This window comes from Sus scrofa, chromosome 5 (assembly GCF_000003025.6).
Source record: "Sus scrofa isolate TJ Tabasco breed Duroc chromosome 5, Sscrofa11.1, whole genome shotgun sequence".
Classification (NCBI taxonomy): Eukaryota; Metazoa; Chordata; class Mammalia; order Artiodactyla; family Suidae; genus Sus; species Sus scrofa.
In genome coordinates, this window is record NC_010447.5 from 67,574,047 (window position 1) to 67,597,149 (window position 23,103).

General features: G+C 53.9%; 1 protein-coding gene across 1 annotated transcript in view; it reads right to left on the reverse strand.

The window, feature by feature from the left end:
- The window catches only part of SLC6A13 (solute carrier family 6 member 13), a 43,365-nt gene continuing 20,364 nt past the window's right edge, over nt 103–23,103 (reverse strand). Inside the window, 14 exon segments of the mRNA XM_005664093.3 lie at nt 103–3,556; nt 3,559–3,619; nt 3,897–4,067; nt 4,350–4,450; nt 5,203–5,305; nt 6,037–6,174; nt 6,452–6,564; nt 9,051–9,175; nt 9,994–10,097; nt 16,628–16,701; nt 16,704–16,761; nt 17,656–17,788; nt 18,366–18,450; nt 22,771–22,911. Of these exon segments, the coding sequence (XP_005664150.3) occupies nt 3,498–3,556; nt 3,559–3,619; nt 3,897–4,067; nt 4,350–4,450; nt 5,203–5,305; nt 6,037–6,174; nt 6,452–6,564; nt 9,051–9,175; nt 9,994–10,097; nt 16,628–16,701; nt 16,704–16,761; nt 17,656–17,788; nt 18,366–18,450; nt 22,771–22,911 (1,466 nt within the window). The 3' untranslated portion in view covers nt 103–3,497.

Here is a 23,103-nt window from a genome sequence, read left to right on the forward strand (position 1 = left end):
GCATCCCTCCGGCCCCCACTTGGCACCTCCTGTGGGCCCCCCGTGGAGAGGAAGCCAGGGCAACCTCAGTTCTCAGACCCCTGGTGTCTTCGGGTGGCTGGGGGTGGGCGGAGCCGGGGAGGGTGCAGCTCCGCAGAGGCAGAGGCGTTTCCCCTGCACTCAGCTGGGATGCGGTGACTGCTCGCTGCCATGCCCTGACCCTTCACGCCGGGCCTACCGTGTGTCAACCACGCAGCCCGCTGCGAGGGGACACCAAAGTCAACGTGACCACCTGGTTGCAGCTACTCCAGGACAAAAGGCCCAGTCTCTGTGGGAGGGGGAGCGGGCGGGAAGAAAATCAGGCTGGGCAGAGGATGCGTTTCCTGGTTCAGTCATTCTTTTGAAAATGTTACTTCGTGCCTACAGTGTGTAGGCTTTCTGCAGGACTTTCTGTAATAAGGGATTACCTGTGTCATCTCTTCTTCACTTCACAGGACAGAGCTGCCCTGCTAGACCTGGCTTCCCTGTAACTCCCATCCCCCCCTTACTCAAGCCCACCCAACCCACTGGGCATTCAGAACAATTGGTAAACCCCTGGAGGCAGGAGACCCCTGTCTTTGCAAAAGGTAGGAATCCCTAAGTTACCTGGAAACCCTACCTGGGCTGGGCTGCTTCTATGTTGGGAAGGGTCCAGAGTCAAGATGAAATATGCTTAAATGAATCTGTTATCATGCTGCAGTGAAAACCACTGAATGTTCTCCTCACCACGGCCATCTTCTAACCCACACCTGCTTTTAGAGGGCCTGGCATGGCACTAGTTCCTGAGCATCTAACTCAGGCAAGTGCTTTACATGTTACCCCAGCTTGTCCTCACAAGACCTTGAAATGTAGGAATTATTAGCCCATTTTACAGATAAGAAAATTGGGATGAATAGAAGCTAATGATGTGTCCTAAGACCATATACTAGTAAATGAGGGAGCTGGGATTTGAAGCTGGGCTGGGCCTCTCGGCTCCAAAAATCCACACTCATTCCACTGCAGCATACTGGTTTCCAGACTCTGACTATCTAAAGGGTCACATTTCATAGTTCTTTGTTTCTGCCTCTAGCATTCAATACAGTGCTGGCTCAGAGTAGGCACCCAATGGATGTATGGAAGGATGAATGGAAAGAAGGAAGGAAGGAAGGAAAGAAGGGAAGGGGGGAGGAAAGGAAGGAAAGATAGATGAATGGATGGTTGGATGGAAGAATGGATGGATGGATGGATGGATGGATGGATGGATGGATGGATGCAGCTTGAGGGAAAAAATGATCCCGGTCTTCCCTCTTCTGGGAGGGCATTGCTCTCCCAGAATCAGGGGAAAGATCAGGGCTTGGAGGACTCAGGTCTTGCTTTTCTTGGACAAAACTGCTGGTGCTGAGCAGGACCCTTGGGCCAGAGCATGCAGGATATTTTAGCTCCTCTCTCTTGCCTCCTAGGAAAAATGCTTAGGTCAGAAATGTGTAGCCTTCTTTCTGGGGTCCAATACAGCCTGATGCCTGGGGCTGGGAAAGCCAGAGAGGCAGCAAGAGGTGTCTAAGCTCTTTCTGGGCTTTTCTGTTTCACTGACAGCCCAGTGTGGGGCAGGGGGGAGTAGGGTCGTGGAGAATAGGATGAATTTGCTTGAAATATGTCCACAAACCCAAGTGTAGGTGGGGTGTACAGTATCATCTCTGCAGAAAATGAAGACCCGAATTCCACAAAGAAACCAGCAGGTCCACAGCAGGTGAGGACTAGAACCCATACCTCCTGATCCTGGTTCACATTGTCCTGACATTAACAAAGCTGTCAATCTCCACAACTGACCGGCCCACCTCCCTGGCCGCCCAGGGTCTCGCAACTTCGGTCAGATGGTGAGAGAGACATATCTCACCCTCAGAACAGCCTTCCCAGACCCCCTGAACTAGATCATCCTTCCCACACCCACTTGTTTTTTCTCAGAGCCTGCGCTCTTCTCTCATAGCATTTGTCCTTCAAGAGATGCATCTGTTTTTGCTCCTGTGGGTCCTGAGCACAGCACAGCATCAGGAAGCAAGTGCACCGCACATGCTCTCAGACGTGTGGGGATGCCAGGTGTGGTACCTCCAGTTCCTGCCTGTTTCTCCAGCAGACTTATTTCTCCCATCTTAGGACCCTCTTGAGCCTGGCACCCTGGAGGGGGGGGATGGGAGTGCACAGCCAGTCACTGTCCAGGAAGGAGCCGCCAGGACTGACACACAGTAGGGCTGCTGTCATTGATTTTTATAAACTCTCCCAACAACAAAGAATCAAAACCCAAAGACTTCAGGCAAAGCCTTCAGTGCACGTTCCCACTACCTGACAAGTAAACTAAGAAAATCACCCAGGGAATACTGTGCAGCTCGGTCTGCAGTTCTAAGAATCCCCCTCCCGGGAACAGCCCTGGAAGAAGAGCCATCTGAACAGAGAACCTCCACGGGTCGGGGAGAAATGCGCTGTGTGCCCGCATTCCCCACGCCCCCCTCCACACACGTTCCCGGAGAGAGGCGCTGCAGGGCCGAGGCCACGTCCATTGTCCCGAGGGCGCAAAGGCTCTGCCTTCCACCTGTCTCCTGTCAGGCGATCCAAGCGCCCAGGCCCTGCAGCCCAGCGGAGGTTGCCGCGGTGCCACCCCTCGTGGCGGCGTCAGAGTCCATCCTGCTGGCCGAGCTGCGCGGTGATGGTCCCGGAGAAGGTGCTCCCTCTGCTGGCCGAGCCGGGTAGTGCCCCGCTCTGCCAGAGCTTCGCGGACCTGCCGCCTGGGGCCAGCGGTCGCCGCTGTCGCTCTCTCGCGCCCCTAGCACCAAGCCCTGGGCGCGCACACACACCGTTTTGGCGGCTGGGGTCAGACAAGGACACGGCAAGGGAAATCGGGCGGGAAGAAGCTCACCATCGTTTCCTCCCTCCTCCAGCAAGGGCTCAGGGGCCTCCTTCCTTGTCACGCCCCCCCCCAACCTCCATTGCCTTTCTTATCCACAAAGTGAAGGAGGAGGGGAGGGACTGGGGCGGGGTGAGGCGGGTGCGGGGATAGAGGTGAGCCGGCCCATCTGCCGGAGGGTCTGGTGATGGAGGACCTGGGGGGAGGGGTGCCGGAAGGGGGAGGGAGGGGGCAGGCCTAAGGGCCCACTTTAAAAATCAGGGGGTGGTCAAGGCAGCAAGTGAGGTGGGGCAGGAACCAGGCGGAAGTGCTAGCAGCTGGTGGGAAGAAGGTGGATTTAATGGAATGAAGTGAAGCCAAAAAGAGCTCCTGTCCCTCCCGCAGCCTCCCAAGTCCCCTTAATACTGGCCCTTCACACCGGTCCAGCCACCCCTGCAGCAGAGGACCTGGGGTGGAAGCCCAGCTCAGGAGGAGGATTCCAAATGTCCCCTCTTGTCTTGCCCACCCCGGTGGGACAAAGAAACACAGTGGGGCTGCTGCTGCCCTTTCCTTCTGCAACTGTCCCCATAGCCAGGCTTACTGGACTGTCCCAGGGCCTGTCCCCCTAGCAGTGAGACTCCACTTCTGTGAGTATGAGAAGTGATGTCCTGGGTGTTGCGGGGCAGAGGGTCCTGCCCTGTCCCACTGGGGCAGGTCCTCAGCTGGGCACATGAGCTGGCGAACTCTCTGCAAGGAGAGTGGAGGCATCTGTCATGAGCGGGAGTTGGGGGGGGCACGTCGACGTGCCTCCCCGCCCACAAACGTGCCCTCCAGGTGCCAACCCTATACACATAGCTGGTGTTTCGGAAGCACCCTGTCTCTTTCTGAGAGTTCCAAGCACCCACTCCGTCCCTCCCCAGGACTGCACCAGGATCCCTGGCCCTCCTGTGTACCAGCTTCCACCTAGGCGGGCAGCCACCGACCAACAGGGGGACCCCAGCCCATCCTCTGGATGCTTTCCTACCTCTCTGAGAGAGCCCTTGAGGGTGCTGAGTTTGTAGAAGCTCCAGGTGGGAATGCAGACCATGGAGGAGAGAGCCAGGAGCCAGCCCAGGGCATCGCCCCACCACGGGTACATGTACTTCTTGTTGTAGGTCAGCGGGGTGTACTTGATCAGGGAGAAGAGGAAGGTGGCCTGAGGGTGACAGTAGAAGAGAATGGGGCTGGGGGAGCCTGGGGCCCCCTGGACCAATCTGCCTCCCCATCTCCATCCACCTTCTGTCCAAAAGCCACACCCCCAGGAGGTGTTTCCAGGGCATCCTGCTGGCATTTTCTAGAATCCACCAGGAGGATGAATGAAAATTTAAAATGGTTTTCAATCACCATGGAGAAGCCCTTTCTAGGGCTCATGGCCCATGATCCCTCCTGTACCAGCATCCCTCCCTTCATCTGGCCTCCCTCCCGAAGGTTCTCTTACTGTGCACACGGCTGGTGTGAGGAAGAGCCAGCAGTATTTGATGAGGGGCCATGGCCTGTACCCAATCATGTGTTCAATGTTGTCATAGAAGCGCCCTGCTCCTGCCATGAAGAGGAGAAGGAAGGGGGAGAAAGGACATTCTTTAGCTCCCAAAGCAGCAGGATGGGGACCACGCTGACCGGGAAGGGCAAAGACCAATCATAAAAGATATCAGGAGTCGGAGTTCCCGTGGTGGCTCAGTGGTTAACGAATCCGACTAGGAACCATGAGGTTGCGTGTTCAATCCCTGGCCTTGCTCGGTGGGTTAAGGTTCCGGTGTTGCCGTGAGCTGTGGTGTAGGTCACAGACGCAACTCGGATCCTGTGTTGCAGTGGCTCTGGCATAAGCCGGTGGCCACAGCTCTGATTAGACCCCTAGCCTGGGAACCTCCATGTGCCACGGAAGTGGCCCTAGAAAAGGCAAAAAGACAAAAAAAAAAAAGATATCAGGGGTGTCTTTGCCAGGCATTGCCAGGAGTAAATGCTTCCCTGGAACCCATAGGCATAAGCGGCGTGCACAGAACCTGACTTAGGCAAAGGCAGGAACTTTCTGATGATTAAGGTTATTAAAGGCTGAAAAGCTTTGGATGGGACAGGAGAGGGGCCCACCTCTGGGGGCAACCATAACCAGGAGGGTGGACAAAGCGACCTCTGGGGGCTCATCCTATGGTCCCTGTGTAGGATCCTTGGGAGGTTTGACGCTGGGTAAAGGGGAGTCCCAGAAAAAAGGGTGTGAGCTGTGATGTCTCTCTTTTGTCCAAGAGCCCTGGGCAGAGGCGAGTGCTGGGGTCAGGACCACGGGTAAAGTCACTCACCATAGGCCCAAGCCACACAGAGGGACTCGAAGATGGCCACGAACAGCAGGCACATGCCACTGGCTGCATAGTAGTCAAAGAGCTGAAACACGTACATACCGCCCTGCCCAGGGGGAGAGAGACACAGACTTTATCCAGAGAAACAGACACCCTGGGGACAGAGCCGAGGTGAGGAGGACCACAGGAGACAGATGAGAAGAGCGTGTAGTTTGTAAGCCATAAACTGCTACACAGATTTGAGACAATAATGATGCTTTATGATTGTTTTGGAAGGAAGATGGATGAAACGGAGCCATTGTTCACTATCCCTGAGAACATGTAGGGGTTGACCCAGAGTTCAAGACAGCATGCATTTTTGGCGGAGGATCAGGATAGGGGCCATCAATGGTCACCAAGCTGATAGCTCCTACTCCCTCCTTCCCGCCCCCCACCCCCCCGAGACCTCGCTCAGAATGTCACCCGCCCAGGCTCCCTTCTCGCTTTGAAGTCTGCCCCTGGAACTTGGGTCAGCTGTCTGGGAGATGGTGGGATCTTGCTGGGGAGGCGGTTTTCCCAATCCAAGACTTCCCAACCACCGTTTTTATACTTCTCAGCTTACATGGAGCCAAATCACCCCTCAGCCATGCCCTGAGCTAGAAGTCGGTGCTTCCTATGGTGGGAAAGGACCAATCCCCTGTGCCCTGAAGGCCAGAGGCAGAGACTGGAAACCACAGCAGCCTCCCTGCCCCCTCCCCCTTCCCTCCCTCTCCCCTGGCCCCCCCGCCCCCCTGCAGTCCTCTGCCTTGGCTCCTCCTCCCCACCAGGGCCCCACCTGCAAGCCACCCAGACCCTCACCTCTGTGAGCATGACCAGCCCCACGAGGAAGGAGGTGACAGACACTCCGAGGATGAGGACCTCCCTCCGGTTCTTCTTACGCAACACACGGGGATGCATGTCCACCAGTGCTGTCACCAGGCTTTCCACGCACACAAACTGCAGGAGCGGGTGGAGAATCGGAGGGCGAGAGGCCCCACAAGAAGCTCCATCAACAGCTCTGGCTCAGGGCTCCCAGGGGCAGCCCCGCCAACCTCCCACCCACCCACCCTCCAAAGCTCCCCTTGGTCCCTGGAAGGGCGTCTGCTCGGACACTCGCCCAGCCCCAGCTGTTCCAAGGCCCTCCAGAGCACTGAGTCCACATCGTGCCCACTGCTCCCTGCCCCCAGCCCACACACCACTGTGTCTCGGGCTCTGAGAGGCCACCTCTTGATACCTGGCTGTCCAACCCCAGGAGGACGACCATGAAGAAGAAGCAGCAGGCCCAGAGTGGAGAGAAGGGCAGCATCACCACAGCCCTGGGGTAGGCGATGAAAGCCAGGCCGGGGCCTGCGGCGGGGAGAAGGGACACGGCCCAGTGCCACCCCAAGCTGGCTTCCCAGTGTGGGACACGGGTCCACAGGAGCTCCAAAGCTAACCCCATCATCCTCCCCCGGGAGAATCCACCCAAACCTCGATCAGGTCCCCCATCTCCAAGACACTGCCCACTGTTTGCTCACTGGTAGGAAGAGAACCTAAAGGCTGTGGGTATTTAAAGGATTTTGGGAAATAGGAAGAGGGTAATCACTCGCATTTCTGTAAGATCTACTCCAAATCCTCAGGGCTCACTCTCCAGATCTATTGCCCCAAACCAGAGGTCAGAAAAGGGCTCAGGGGCCCAGCAGACCATGGACATTTGTGACACTGACCCAGTATACGAGGAGGGGGAGGAGGGGCCAGATGGACCTGGAGCCTCTGTGCCCCCTTAACTGCTCTGTGGTTTCTGTAAAGTTCCAAAGAAAATACCTCCAATGGAGTTCCTGTCGTGGCGCAGTGGTTAACGAATCCGACTAGGAACCACGAGGTTGCGGGTTCGGTCCCTGCCCTTGCTCAGTGGGTCAACGATCCGGCATTGCCATGAGCTGTGGTGTAGGTTGCAGACGCGGCTCGGATCCCGCGTTGCTGTGGCTCTGGTGTAGGCTGGTGGCTACAGCTCCCATTGGACCCCTAGCCTGGGAATCTCCATATGCCGTGGGAGCAGCCCAAGAAATGGCAAAAAGACAAAAAAAAAAAAAAAAAGAAAAAGAAAAAGAAAATACCTCCAAGACTAGACTGGGTCTAGTGGCCACCGCTGGCCCCCTCTGCACCCAGAGCCTTTTCTGTCATGCTACAGCAGGTGAACTGCCATGAGTTTCAGAATACCACTGACATACATCCTCATAAATACATTAACGTTGCCCTGGGCTGACTCGAATGGCAGGAACAGAGTCACAGGCCAGCACCCTGGCTTCTCTACAGGAAGCTTCCTTTGAAAGGAAGGGTATGACCATGTGACCTGGGGCAGTTGTTACCTCCTGAGCCTGCCTCCCACACTGGTGAGGGACAGGGACAATGCCTACCTCAGCTCCCCATCGCAAGACACTAGCAAACACGTGGCTCAGCACCTGGTATAGAGCAGCGCTTTGTAACAGAGAAATATGATCGTTTTTAATAAGAACCGGAGCTGTCAGCTGCCTGGTGCTCGGGACTCTGTGTGACAGGGCCGTGCTTGTGAACATTCGGTCAAAATTGTCTTGTGAAAACAAAAGTCGGGGAGTTCTCGTCATGGCTCAGTGGTCAACAAATCCGACTAGGAACCATGAGGTTGCAGGTTCAATCCCTGGCCTTGCTCAGTGGGTTAAGGATCCAGTGTTGCCATGAGCTGTGGTGTAGGACACAGATGCGGCTCGAATCTGGCATTGCTGTGGCTCTGGCGTAGGCCGGCAGCTACAGCTCCAATTAGACCCCTAGCCGGGGAACATCCATATGCCGCAGGTGCGGCCCTAGGAAAGGCCAAAAAAAAAAAAAAAAAAAAAAAAAAAAAGAAAAGAAAAAAAAATATACGAAATTGTCTTGTAACAGAGAGCAAGTGTGCAGTCCACAGGCACAGGGTGAGCAAAGGCAAACACTGACAGCTCACCCACCTAGGGGACAAGTCCATGATTTTATATAAAAGCAACAAGAGCACTGCACGATGGGAAAGCAGGCACTTAAAGGCGGAATCTCGGGAGTTCCCAGTGTGGCAAAACAGGATCAGCTGGTTTGATCCCTGGCCCTGCACAGTGGCTTAAAGGATCTGGCATTGTGGCAGCTGAGGCATAGGCCACAGCTGCAGCTCAGATCTGATCCCTAGCCCAGGTCTCCAGGATGGCCAAAAAATAAAATTAAAAAAAAAATTAAAGAAGGAATCCCTATGTGCCTGCATTAACTTCCCTCTGAGATAACATTTCATTATTTTTTCAGCTATGCCTGTGGCATGTGGAAGTTCCTGGACCAGGGATAGAACCTGAGCCACAGCAGTGACAACTCCATATCTGTAACCTGCTGAGCCACCAAGGAACTCTTGAGATACATTTTAAAGCGAACATGCAGGACAGTGTAACTAGCACCTTCTCATTAGTTGTTGCAGGGTGTAAGAAACAGAAACAGTAACAGGTATGCATGGATGGAGGTGTATGTACAGATGTGTGTGTATTCTTTTTCTCATAAAAGCCTAAACTATTTCTGGAAGGAAAAACATGAACCTGCTAACACTGGTTGCCTCCAGGGTAAGGAGCTGGAGGCCAGGGTGGGAAGGAACATGATCTCTGCACACCCATTCACCCTTAAAGCTGGAACTGCTGTTTAAAGACCTGTCCACCTCAGGTCTTCCTAGGTCGTAGCCACTGAAAGGTCCCCCACACTGTAGGTGACAACAGAAACACCTGCAGATTCCAGCTGATTGGTGAAGGTTCTCACGAAGCTCACAGAAGCCACTGTCTCAGGCCTCCCCACCCCCCCCAAAAAACACCACTCACCTGACTCGGCCACCTCAGAGATGGGCACCCCCTGCTCCTGAGACATGAAGCCCAGGATAGAGAAGATGGCAAACCCGGCCACGAAGCTGGTGCCGCTATTGAGGAAGCAGAGGGCGATGCAGTCCCTGTAGGTGGGGAGGTGGGGACAGATGGGTCAGGGGGCAGCCAGAGCCTCAGGTCTCCCAAGGAACCCAGGGGACCTAGCCTGCTTGGCAGACACGATCCCAGCCCTTTGCAGAACTGAGATGAATGCCCAGGGGCCTGGTTCTGTTCCCTAACTCCACAAGCTCAGACTGGACTAAACCATGGCCCTCTTACAAGAATGAGGTCCTAAGGAAGTAACACAGATTCTAAAAATTACCCACAACCTCCCCTTCCAGGCTTGCTGCCAAGGTACCTCTTGGGACACTCCCCCTGTGACACAACACAGCCTGGCCCATGAATGGCGAGGAGTCGGGCATGGGTAACCCCAAACAACAGGTAATTCTTAGTCACCTAAATTTGACTTCGAAATGCAGGACATGATTTCGTTTCGCTAATATTAAAGATGACTTAAATTCTCTGACGTGACCAGGTGGGCCGGAAGGACCCACGAGGAGGGGACTCAGCGTTTGCTGCGACACAGCTACAGAGCTGGCAGGACAGACTCCTCCGGGGGACGTCACTCGTCACTCCCGCGCAGGCTTGCTTACACGCCTGCACCCACTGCCCAGGCAATTAGCCGGGGTCTGGGCCCCGCCCACTGTGGTTTCCCAGCCAATCGCAACTCTCCCCTCCGCCCCATCTGCCTTGGCTCCTCCCAGCAACTGGCAGCCCTGGGGTGTCGGAAAGTGGAGTGAAGACTGGGGGTGGCACAGGCAAATCCACGAGCTGGTGCACCCTTCCCACCTCCCCTGATTCTGTGCAGCCGGACGGTAGCTCAGCCCCTCCTCCCTCCATTCACCTGTAGCAGTTGTTGTGGTACTTGTTGTAGCTGCCCAGGGCCGTCAGGCACCCGAGGCAGATGGCGAAGGAGAAGAAGATCTGGGTGCCAGCATCCATCCACACCTACAAAGCGAAAGGCAAGAAAACTGCAACTCGGGGAAGCCAGGCCATCTGGGCTCCACGGCCGAGCCAGGCACTGGCTGGGATGGCAGAATCTGCCCTCTGCCCATGCGGGCACTCCTGCAACCACACTATCCTGATGGACTCTATTTCCTGGGCTCCTCTAGACAGCGTTTCTCAGGTGCCACAAAGATGGCACGACATTTGGCCATGGAAGGTTAAAGGACCCACCCCAATGGAGGCTGGTGGGCAGGTGCTCTGGAACGACATGAGGCCGGCCCCATGCTTTTATAATGTAAAAAAAAGCGGGGCTCTCTCCCACTTGGTTCCACTCCAGCACCCCCTACCCCACCGCAGCTGAGTTTGGAAGGAACCCAGGATCCAGGGTCTTTAATACCAGTGCCATCACGGGCATCTGGCTTTGCCCCTCGCACCTCAAAATTTCTGTCTGAAAAATAGGAAGTGATCCCCAGCTCACAAAAAGTCATGAGGACCAACAGAAATCATGTGTGAAGGCCTTTGTACTCCTTGGGGGGAAAATAGCTCTCCAGCTAAACAGGGCCAGCAAGGACAGAGCTTGCATGTTATTATCTCAGCTGGCTGGCCCGGCCTGAGCATGTTATGATTGAGATTTAACAGCTAGAATAACATCCCAAAGAGAACGAAGATCAAGGCAAAGAGGACTCTGCATGCCTGCAGATCCGCAGGAGGTGGGGTCCTGGGGCCACAGACCCTCCCCAGGCACCTCCTGCCTTCAGAGGACGTGAGCTTCAAGCTATGGCTGTGGACTTTGTCAGGCTGATGTCCTAACACTCCTGTGTCCCCGTTTCTTGTCTCTTGCCTGCCCTGCCCTGCCCCCAGCCCCCAAACAGAACCCTGCTTTCCTTCCACTAAGATCGGGCTCACATGCACCAAACCCCCAGCTGCATCTGTCCACAACTCCTCAGCCCCCACCTGTGCCTCCTGCCTGCCTCACCATCACCACCTCCCTCAACCTCCCTTGTTCTCCCTCTCACCACTCACCCCACCAAATGCCCACTTTCCTCGGCATTGTCGTGGGCCCGAGGGACCCCGTGCCAGCTGACTGCATCAGGATCTCACCTATTCCTCAGCCAGCATCCCCAGTCGAGACCCTGAATCTCTAGGCCTAGATGAGAACCCAGAAGTCTGTATGATTTCAGAGCTTCCTGGGTGACCCTAGTGAAGAGCCAGATGTGGGAACCCCTGCCCTCCAACCCCTGAGAAGTGGCACCCCCACCCCACCCCCAGCACTCTCCCCTCTTGCTCTATTTCCACTTCTACGGGGATGGGGACAGAGCAGGAAAGAGGGTGAAGAAAGGGGGAGACCCTCTCTAGCCCTCTGTCCCTTCTGCCCACAGCGACTCCCATCCCCAGGGTATTTGGGAAGCAGGAGCTGCCACCAGAGAGGGACTCAGTGGCAGGAAGCACAGAGGAAGACCCCCAAGGGGGCAGGGCCAGCAAGGACAGAGCATGCAGGGATCAGAGATACCAGGGAGGCTTTTTGAAACCTGAGGGAAAATTAGGATGGGGAAAGGAGTGGGGGTCTTGGGATTTATTTCAGGAGCTGGAGACAGAAAGGGCAGGAAGGAAAGGGGAAAGTGAGGACAGGAATGCACACAAAACTCCGCAGACGCCACAGGCTGAGGACGTGCCCCGGGAGCTTGTATGGGTCCTTTGAGACAAGACATCACAAATCCTCTCCTCTTGTAATACTGCCCCAGACACTGCAAGGGAGTGTCCTCTCGGGAAAGCCCAGTGGCCCCTGATCTGAAGGGCACTGTTCCATTTCTGTCATTATTGCCATGAAGCTCAGTGCAGCAAGAGGCTCTGAGCGTGCACAGAAAGGATCCCTCGGGCTCGGACAGAGGGCTGGGAGGTCTCTCCAGACAGGGCGCCCAGGACGCAGCCCAGGAACCTGCCCTGCCTTGGGCCCGGGAGGGCGGAAGCTGACTGAGGTCCACAGAGGGAGACTCAAGTTTCCCACGTGCAGATCCTATGCTTCTGGAGTGTTGGGAACTTGGGCTTGGGAAGAAGAATTAAGAAAAATTGTGACTTGGCAGCTCAGCTCGCCCCGAGGGGACATACTATGCCGGAGTTGGGAGGAGAGCTTGATAAGAACAGAGGAAAACTCAGCAGGGGGGCTGAGAGTCCAGAAGGCAAGGGTCAGACACAGTGGGTGACCCAGGCCCCTGGTGGGGAGGCTGCAAGCCCAGCCCGCCTGCTGGGGCTGGAGAAAAGGGCCAGGGAGCAGCAGAGCAGGCCGTCCTGTTCCCACCACGGGCAACCCGCCGCCTGCCCGGTCTGGGGGCTCTGGTTTGGGGAACAAAGTTCAATGTGTCTTCGGCTGGCGCAGAAGACTGCCCGAGAATACCAGTGTGAAAACCACTGGGTGGAGTGTGGGCTAAAAAAGAAGTCTGGGGGTGGGGGGGGATGGAGGAAGAGAGAGATTTCTAGAAGATCCAGGAAAGATGTTTTCACCTGGAGTTCAGACCCAAGGGTTATTATATTTACTATTTTCAGGAAGGCATTGTACATCATGGAAAAAGCCTGGGCTTTGGAGTCAAACTGAATTGGGTTCAGTTCCTAACTCTATTAATTACTAGCTGTGTGATCTTAGGTAAGTCACTTAACCCCTCTGAACCTCACTTTTCTCATCAGGAAAATGAGTATAATAACAAGCAAAATAAGAAATGGGTATATTAACAAATAAAATGGATAAGATAACAAATAAAAATAATGTATGCAAAATACCTAACGCATCAATAAATATTAGTTCGCAATCCCATCTCTGGAATAATTCTGGAATAATAAAGGGCAGCCCTTAAAACTCTCAGATAATTCATATTCTTTAAAAAATGTATATCATGGTGATTAAAGTACAGACCCCAAAAGATGACTGGGAATGAAACCCAAGCACCCCCCCATGCTAGTTTTGTGGTTTGGGGCAAATTTCTGAAATTTTCTACACTTCAATTTCTTCACCTGTAAAGTGAGGCTACAGCTAACTTGTGGGGTTAGTGTGGCCACTGAACTATTTCATAAACTTAGGGAAGGGCCTGGTGAACAATAAGCACATAATAAATGTGTCAGCTGTTGGGCTATTTGTTGTTGCTGTTTTTTATTTTACTTTATTTTATATTTTATTTTTTGCATTTTAGGGCCACACCTGCGGCATATGGAAGTTCCCAGGCTAGGCGTCAAATCGGAACTACAGCCACTGGCCTGCATCATAGCCACAGTAACGTGGGATCCGAGTTGCATCTGCAACCTACACCACAGCTCACAGCAATTCCGGATCCCTGACCCACTGAGTGAGGCCAGGGATCGAACCTGCCTCCTCATGGATAACAGACAGATTTGTTTCTGAAGCACCACAACAGGAACTCCTATTTTTGTTTTTTTTTGTTGTGTGTTTTTTTGTTTGTTTGTTTGTTTGGTTTTTTTAGGGCTGCACCTGAGGCATATGGAAATTCCCAGGCTATGGGTCCAATCAGAGCTGTAGCTGCCAGCCTACACCACAGCCACAGCAACACCAGATCCAAGCTACATCTGTAACCTACGCCCCAGCTTTGCTGGATCCTTAACCCGCTCAGCAAGGACAGGGATCAAACTGCATCCTGATGGATACCAGTCCAGTTCTTAACCCACTGAGCCACAAGGGGAACTCCTGTTGCTGTTATTTTAAAGAAGTAACTCACCTTCTAGTGATAATGAGGTCCCATGGATTTCAGTGTATGATATCAAAAGAAAAAGAACTAGGACTCATTCTAGTCCTCCCTAAACAATAGCTTAAGGTAGTGTTCCAGAGTTCACCAAGGGCTCTCTGGAGACCCTATCCCCAGCTCGCTGTCCCTATCAATCCTCCAAAGCACAGTGGAACAGACAAAGGGTCAGGGCAAGGGAAAGAAAAAGTGCCAGAACCCAGCACATACTGCACCAGCAGAGTTTCCCCATTGGGAAAGGGACGGCCCTGGGGAGGCCAGGAGAGGCGGCAACCTGCCCAACACACAGCCTGGCAGACAAACCTCGCTCCCAAATTGAGCTTGGCAGACAGAGGTGCTCTGGTCTTTGTGCTGCAGGAACCTGGCATCCTTCTCAAGTGCCAGGAAAGCACAGGTTGGAATTGTCGCACTTCCCGGGGAGTGCCAACGACATTCGATTAGGATCCTGGCACGGCCATCCCACCCCAGCTGCTGCTCACAGCCCAGCTTCCTCGGGAGAGGGGGACCAGCAGCTAAGAAGGCTGCTCAGAAGCTTAGGACCAAGCCTGGCTCCTGAAACATATCCTTCCCACGGCTGCCGAGGACTCTGAAGTCACTGGCTCCCTGAACAGCCCTCAGCTACCCGGGTTGGGGGAAGGTCTTATTCCCTGCAATAACCCAAATACAGAACTACGGCCTTGAACTCTGAGTGGAAGGCTATCAGGTCCACCGTCTTCGTGTTTGCTGTCAGCTATTATATAACAAATGCTACACCTGGAACACGCCTGACACATAATAGATGCTCAGTAAATCTTTGCCGAATAAATGAGCTGTGAGAAAAACACAAATGAGCAGACAGGACTTTGCCTCCAAAAGACCATAAAGTATGTGGGACTTGTCATCGCGCAGACCTGGATCCACCTGCAGCTGCGCAGACAGAAAGTTCTTTAAGCTTGGAGTTCTCCTGTGGTGCAGTGGGTTAAGGGTCCAGCGTTGTCACTGCAATGGCTTGGGTCACTGCTGTGGCATGGGTTCAATCCCTGCCCTGGGAACTTCCACATGCCACAGACTCAGCCAAAAAAAAACAACAACAAACAAACAAACAAAAAGAAAGCTCTTTAAGCTCTCTAGGCCTTGATTTTCTGTGCATAAGATGGGGATACCTCATTATCAACTGTGAGGATTAGCTGAAATAAGGAATGTGAAGCTCTTAACGACGCCAGGGCCATAGCGGCACTCTTGTTGGCTACGAATAGCTGATCAGGACCAACAAGGCATTGCTCACAGAAGCCACAGGTCAGTGCCAGAGATGCTGAACTCTCTCTCCCTGTCCTTTCTCCTTCTACCTGCCCATCTCCCTCCTTCCCAGCCTGACCTCCAAGCAAAGGCAGCTTGTAGCTTAGACACCGGTCCACACCTCTGCTCCAGAACCACAGCAGCTCCCTCCTGCCTGAGGGATCCAAGCCAAACCGCACGCCTGGCCTGCAAGGCTTCCCTCAGCCCTGCTGCCCCCGCCTCCTGCTCGCTACCTTTTCTCCACCACAGAAGGGTGCTGCCATGTGACCTTGGGCTCCTCTGTGCAACGAGGAGTTTGCTCAGATGGCTGAGACTCCTCCAGCTTCGAGAGCTATGGTTCTACAGTTTAGCTCCAAGGCCCAACTGCAGCCCTTGAGCAGATGTGGAGACCAAGCCTCTGCCTCTGTATCGCTGTCATCTCAGAAAGAGGCGAGCAAGTAAGCTCCTGTCCCTCCAGAGGTCACAGAAGAAGCCCCAGGACTGAGGTTGGGGAGGTTTCTGAGCATAGTGAGGCAGCCCCAGGACTCACGGTGGAAGAGCTTGGAATCGGCCCGGGGGGCTGGGAGACTTGAGAACAGTCACCCCAAATTCTGCACAAGGGGAGCCACCCTTGTGGCTCCGTGTGAAGAGCCCCTCCCTCAGAGGGAGCTGCGAGGGGCTAGTGATGTTCCTGCCTTTCTGCCCTATCCCCCGGACTTCTCAGCAATAACGAGGCCACGCCTTACTATTAAAATGCTTGAAAAGCCGACGGATTGTTGGTTTGCCCTGTGCTAGGCACCGCTTCCATGAACACAGCCCCCTCCAGCCCCAGGGGAGGGTCCTCTGCCAGGGAGGCGGGGCTGGGGCCCATGTCGGGCTCTGGGTCACGGTCACCCACACCCGCTCCACCCTTGGCACTCCTGGTTTTGCCAGCTTTCAAAACGGCTGCCAAACAGGACACGAGGCCCGTTTGAGGCAGTGCCTTCTTACTTCAGGTCTCACTGTCCAAACGCTCGGTCAACAGGCCCCCACCCCCAAGGGTGAGCCCTGAGGGAAGGGCCAGGGAGGACAGGGGCAGGGGCCTCTGGACAACTGACGGGAAACTCAACACCAGCCCAGCTGGCTCCGGGAGGGGCTGGGGACTGGGCCAGGAGTGGGCCGCATGGGCAGAGGGCGGGCATCAGAGGGCCTGGTGGAAGGTTCAGAAATAGAGAAGAAGCTCAGTGTGAAAGGAGATGCCAAGAGAAAAAATGCAAAAGGGGACGGGAGGTGATGGGGAAAGGGTCCAGCCTGTGAGTCCGGCCACTCCGATGCATTTACAGCCCCAAGAAACCTTATAAGGGCCTCTGGGCCCTCCAGGTTCCCTGGCAGTTATGAACCAAGAAGAGGGAACGCAAACAGCTACAAGAGCCATGTGGAGACACCGCACCCCCCCACGCCCCCCGAAAGGATGTTGGCGGGTCGGCCAGGAGCAGGAATGCCCAGCAAGGAAAGGCTTCCAGAGCCACGTGCCAGCCCCCATCCGCAGCATCTTACCTGGGGGTCCCACAGTCGCGTGAGGTTTGGGTACAGGTAGAACTGAATTCCTTGAGCTGCCCCTGGCAGCGTCACCCTCGAATTAACAGGACCACCAGCATGAGGTAAGGAAACGTGGCTGTGAAGTATACCACCTAGCCAAGAGGCAGATGAGACCAGGAACTTGTGAGTTAGGAAGGAGAGGGCTGGAGACCCAGCAGTGGGGGCAGGAGCTATGACCCCATGGAAGAGGTCAAGGGAGCTCCCCTCCCACCCCCTCTTGCTCATCCCGCAGCTGTTCAGGTCCATAGGCCTCTGTCTGCAGCCATAACCTCCTGGCCGCCCCCCTTCCCTCCGGCCCCACCCTGGTCCACATACCCAGCAAATATTTGTTGAGTGACTGAATAAACTTAAACACACTCCCAACAAGGGTGCTTAGAACTGTGGCAGGGTCGCCAGGTATGAAAAGATCTGTAACACATGACCCCTGTGTTCACAGAGCTTACAAGCTTAGCACAATCAGGCAACCAGATTAGGAAGGAAGCCTGGTCGGAGGCCTCCAGGGCAAGAGTCCAGAAGAGCGGGGCATGCCCTCTGAGGCCTCATACGTATCCTCCAGGCCAGAGAGCTCCCCATGCTCTCGGGTTGGCTGAGAATTGTGTGGAGATTAATAGTCTTAATGGACTTCTTCTCCCAAAAGAATTGATGTGTGAAATGCCACGCACTGTGTTCAGTTTGTGATGTGCCCACACATGTGGTCTATTTGAAGATCAGATTCCTCCCCAAGTGTCCTTCCTGCTTCTCTGTCTCTCTCTGTGTCTCTCTCTGTCTCTGTCTCTCTCTCCTCCATTTCATTTCCCCAGATAACAGAAGGACATGCGATTGAATCCAGGAGAGGCACAGAATCAAGGAAAGGAGTGATACAAAATCTCTGTGGGTCATTCCCCCCATCCCTGACTAGGCACAACCAGAGGAACCCCTGAGTGACTAAGTCCCTGGCAAGGGAAGGAGGTCAGAGAAGGGAGGGTCTGGGAGTTCTCAACACAGACCTTGCCCGTGGACTTGACCCCCTTCCAGATGCAGAAGTAGCAGATGACCCAGGCGAGCAGGAGACACAGGGCCAGCTCCCAGCGCAGGGCCCCCAGATGCTGGATGCCATCCGAGATCTTCAGGACGCGCCTCCTGGGGAGAGAAGGTTAAGGTGGCTCCACTTTGGCTGCTGCCCCGGCGTGTGCTGGCAGCAGAGCCCCGCCAGCTCTTGTCCAAAGGCTTGTCAGCTCCTTCACTCAGATCCAGGAGGCTCTCCTTCCTTTGCCCAGAGTTGGGGATGGACAGACAGAGGCAAAAACAAACTGTTCCCTGGGAAGCTTGTTCTGAAAGGTAGAGCACCAACTGAACCCAGAGAAGGGGCGCCAACATATTTCCTCAACCAGAGTAGCAGCATGATTTGATATCAGGAATCACGCCTCGGTGAAGGTCAGTATTCAGGAAGGGGCAGACAGAGGCAACGTATATGAGGCTGAGCAGAGGGGGTGGGCCCCTGGGGAGGGAAGGGAGGCCCAGCCCGAGGGAGCCTGGGAAACACACGTTAACCGCAAAGACAGACGCATCGGAAGAAAGCCACGTGGGTGACAGGGCCACCAGAGGAGAAGCAGAAATTTCTCCCTCACCATCCACAGAGTGACCACAGTATAAGCCTGTCCCCACGCCCTCCTCTCCAACACACCACCCACACTGGGGTGGGGAAAACGCCACTTACTCCCAGAACTCGATGACGGGAGAGGTGGCGTTCTCGGAGGTCACATTCAGGGAGCCGTTGGTCCTCTGGAACTCCACGCAGTGCTCTGCCCGAGGGTCGCGGAGGTGGGGGGGAGGCGAGAGAAAGATCACTGACCAGTACTGGACATGACTGGAGAGTGGGGTGAAACTGGAGGAGACGGGGCAGCAAGGGATCTGGGCTGAACTTGTCTACACAAAACAAACTTAGAATAAAACATGAGCAAAGCATCTCATAACCTCAACAACCCCACTGCACCCTCTCCCACATTTTCACGGCAGTGGGGGGGTAGTATGTGCACGTGTTTGGGTTCCCGCTCTCACTGAAGCACAATCAGACAGCATCTGGAAAGATGCTTTGCATGCCATCTGCTTCAAATGTGCAAATATTTGTGGCCACTGTCCTGGGTAAAGCCAGGCCCTTTGAGGAGCGATAAGGAAGCATCCTGGGGAAGGGATGCAGAGGCCGGTGGCTAAGAGTGCAGGTCCAGGTCCAAACACCCTGGCTTGAGTCCTGCCCCACCCCACCCCCTGGGTACTCACTGTGTGGCTCTCTAAGCCTCAACTTCCATCATCTCTAAAACAGATGTGGGAAGATTCCTGGGTAGGGGCTGATAAGGGGCTTCAATGAAAACGACACTGTATGGTGCTCCTGAACTAGTGGCTCTGAATGATCCGTCTACAATTCTGCAGTTTCGCAAAGAGGGTTCATGTCCTCCTTTACATTTTACTAGGACAGAGTCCTGGGAAATATGAAGACAGAGCGTGTTTTCCCCACTGCACACACGAGAAAGCGGATCTTCTTAGAAACAGCCCGTCATCACTGGTCTGTGCCTGGGTGAGGGCTAGGACCCAGTTCCGAAAATTGTGTATATTCTACCTTCAAGATACCTGGAATCCGACCCTGCCTGCTACGGGGACTCCGCCACCTGGTGCAGGTAGCCACAGCTCCCAGCTGGACGATGGGCCCCGTTTCCGATCTGGCCTCCCTGGTTGCATTTCCAGAGAGCAGCCAGAGCGGTTTCAATCAAATGTCAGTCATCCCGGAGCCGGAGGGAGGGACCCAGCAGCCGCCGAGGAGCAATGAGCTGGCTCCCATGTCCCTTTCTCCCTGTCTTTTCCCTCTTTTTCCTTTTAAAAATGTTGCCCTGCCCCTTCTTTTCAGTTTGTTTTTATTCTGTTTTGTTTATACAAGGGATTCTATATAAAGAACTGACTTCCCACGTTCAAGTGGTTTTTTTTCTCGGTTTTTGCCCTATAACTTCAGAAAATCCCTTCCCCAGTCATGAGAATGTACTGTGCTTTCTTTTCCACAGTGGAAACACTTATTTATAGTCATCAAAATAGGGAATAAATAACACTTGTGAAACCTGAAAAAAAAAAATCTATCATGTCACGACCTACATCATGTCCCAGTTCAAGGTCCTCCAGAGGTTTCCTTATCCCACTCAGAGAAAGAAGCTCCAACCTCACTGTCACCTCCATGGTCCTACCCTGTCACCTCCAACCTCGTCCTCCGCTTCCTCCACTCACCTGCTCCAGCCACAACCCTGCTGCTCCTCAGATGCCACCCACCTAGTGTCTGCCCTAGGCTCTCCCTCGGCCTTCAGAGCACAACCCAAGTGTCACCTTCTCAGAGAGGCCGTCCCTGACAACCCAACCGAAAATTACACCCCTAGTCCCACATCCCCAATCTCTCTTCTCACAGCAGCTCTCCCAGCAGGACACACAGGATGCGCTTATCTGGTTCGAGGTCTGTCTTCCGCCACTAAAGTGAAAGCCCCTCGAGGGCAGGGCACTCCGTTTCTACACGGCCGCCTCCCCCATGCTTGGAACAGAGCCCAGTGTGGCCAGAGCTGCAGACACGGCTGCTGGATGAGAGGCCAGAGGACTCCCCTCTTCTCCAAAGGCAGTCGCTCTGCTTGAAGCCTCAGCACATGAGGAAGGCACTGTTTCATCTGGACAGGACAGGATGTCCTGTGCTACTCAAGACACTGAGGTCTGAGGAAAGTCAGACTCACCAGGAGAAATGCCCAAATGACATGAAGCCAAAGCCCCCGGTATTGAATTTACCTCAGAAGTGTCTGAGAGCACCCCCCAGTCAGCCCAAGGGCACACAGGCCCGATAGCGCCCTGAGGTGAAGACCTGAGCACCAGAAATGCACAGAAATTCTACAAAAGGAAATGCACTGAGAGCTGGTTGTCAGGGGGGATTTGGGTGCACAGAGAAGAAAGAGAGAGAAAGAGAGAGAAGAAGGGAGAGAGCAAAGGGGAGGGAGGGAGGAAGAGAGGAAAGAGGAAGGGAAAAAGAGGGATAGAAGGAAGAAAAACATAATAAAGAAAATATTAGAATAAAACAGATTTTTTTTTTTTTTTGGTCTTTTTAGGGCTGCACCCACAGCATATGGAAGTTCCCAGACTAGGGGCTGAATCTGAGCTGCAGCTGCTGGCCTACACCTTAGCCACAGCTACTCGGGATCCGTGTCACATCTGTCACAGAGCAATGCTGGATCCCTGACCCACTGAGTAAGGCCAGGGATCGAACCCACATCCTCATGGATACTAGGAGGGTTCATTTCCACTGAGCCATGACAGGAACACTGAAATAGATTTTTTAAACTTGATTCATTTCAGGAATGTTTTTGAGAGCTCGTGATACAGCCCACAGGGCTTGGCGCAAAGGCTTTAGAAAGAAGACATCTTTTCTGGCATCAAGATCTCACTGAACTCAAGAAAACCAGACCAACAAACAGAGGGAAAGTGAGGTGAGCACCACCAGAAGGCCCCGGGGCCAGTGCAGGCACCAGCAGACACACGGGAGAAGAGCCTAGGGAATCTGGAGGTGATGAGGAGGGACCTCCGAGATTTGACTTTTCGGTTGACCCTCAGTGTGAGGGAAGTGGTGGCAGAGATCTGCCTGGAAAGAGAGCAAAAACTTTGGGGGTGACAGGGGCCTTGAGCACCAGGACAAACACAGAAAAAATGTGCTTCTCTGGCAAGTAAAGGGTTCCCACTCCCACTCAGAACTGAGTAACTGATCTGAACAGGAAACAGTCCATTACAGCACAGGTAGGGCCTCGCTGAGAGGCATGAGAGATGCCTGGACCATGGGAGCAAAAGGCAGCACTGAGGACGCAGACAGCGCAGCGCTACCTGCACCATCCGGGGGATGAACCACAGGTGGCTGTTTACATGAAGTGAATTAACTGAAATAAAAACCTGGAGCTCCCATAGTGGCTCAGTGGCTAAGGGTTCAGCATGGCCGTGAGCCATGGTGTAGGTCAAAGACACAGCTCGTATCTGGTGTTGCTGTGGCTGTGGTGTAGGCCAGCAGCTGTAGCTCCGATTCGACCCCTAGCCTGGGAACCTCCATGTGCCATAGGTGCGGCCCTAAAAAGACCAAAAAAAAATTTTTAATTAAATTAAAATTTAAAAATTCAGATTCTTACACACACTAGCCACACTTATATCCCCAGTAACCATGTGTAGAGAGTGACTGCCAGAAAGTACAAGGGACATTTTATCACCACATCTAGTTCTTTTGGACAGCACTATCTTAGGTGTTTTTCATTTTTATTTTGGATTTAATTTTTTCTTTTTCTTTTTCTTTTTTTTTTTTTTTTTTGTCTTTTGTTGTTGCTATTTCTTGGGCCGCTCCTGTGGCATATGGAGGTTCCCAGGCTAGGGGGTTGAATCGGAGCTGTAGCCACCGGCCTACACCAGAGCCACAGCAACGCGGGATCCGAGCCGCGTCTGCAACCTATACCACAGCTCACGGCAACGCCGGATTGTTAACCCACTGAGCAAGGGCAGGGACCGAACCTGAAACTTCATGGTTCCTAGTCGGATTCGTTAACCACTGCGCCACAATGGGAACTCCTGGATTTAATTTTTACTTTCAATTCATTAGACTCAGTAGTTCTCTTGAGGCTCTTGCCTTAAAAGTGAATCACTGGAGAAAATTAATTGCTGTTAGACAACATAGTGATGACACACAAAAGAGCTGACCCCTAAGTCTAGATGACTGGGGAGTTGGAAAGGCTTGAAATAGTATCAGAAAGAAGACATGAGGAACAAATAAATGAAAAACCCATATATACACGTGTCAAACTAACCCTATTTCAAATCGAAATGCATAAAGGGCTAAACTGCATAAAAAGAAGTCGGTTCCAACTTTCACATGACATGAATTCCTAATACATTGATTGAACCCATGAATTTTTTTTCAAAAGGCTGTGACGTTTTGCCTGTGATGCTGGTGCATTCTCGCTCTTACCTTTGGTACAAAGTCTCCACATCCGAGTGAAGGGTGGGGCCTGGGTGCCAGGAGTGGGGATGGGGTCACCGCAGCAGAGCAGGGGCACACGCACTCCCGGAGGGGACCTCACCTGTGTTCCAGTGGTGGCGGCAGCTCCCCCAGGGCAGGTCGACAGTGAAGCTGCTGAAGAGGTAGAAGAGGGCCCAGGCCAGGACGACAATGTAGTAGACGTTGAGGAGGACGACGATCATCTGGGAGGCGTAGCCGATGCCTGGGGGTGGGGGCGGGGCAGCAGGCTGGGCTGGGGGAGGGGCAAGGTTCACACGCCCCGCCCACCCCTGCTTAGGACAGGGGATGCTCCTTGGTCAGGGTCCTAAAACAGGGAGTGTGGGGACTGCCCCAGCCCCCCAGCCCCACCTCCCCCGCCGGCTCTCCACTCCTGCTGCACAGTCCTGGCTTCCTG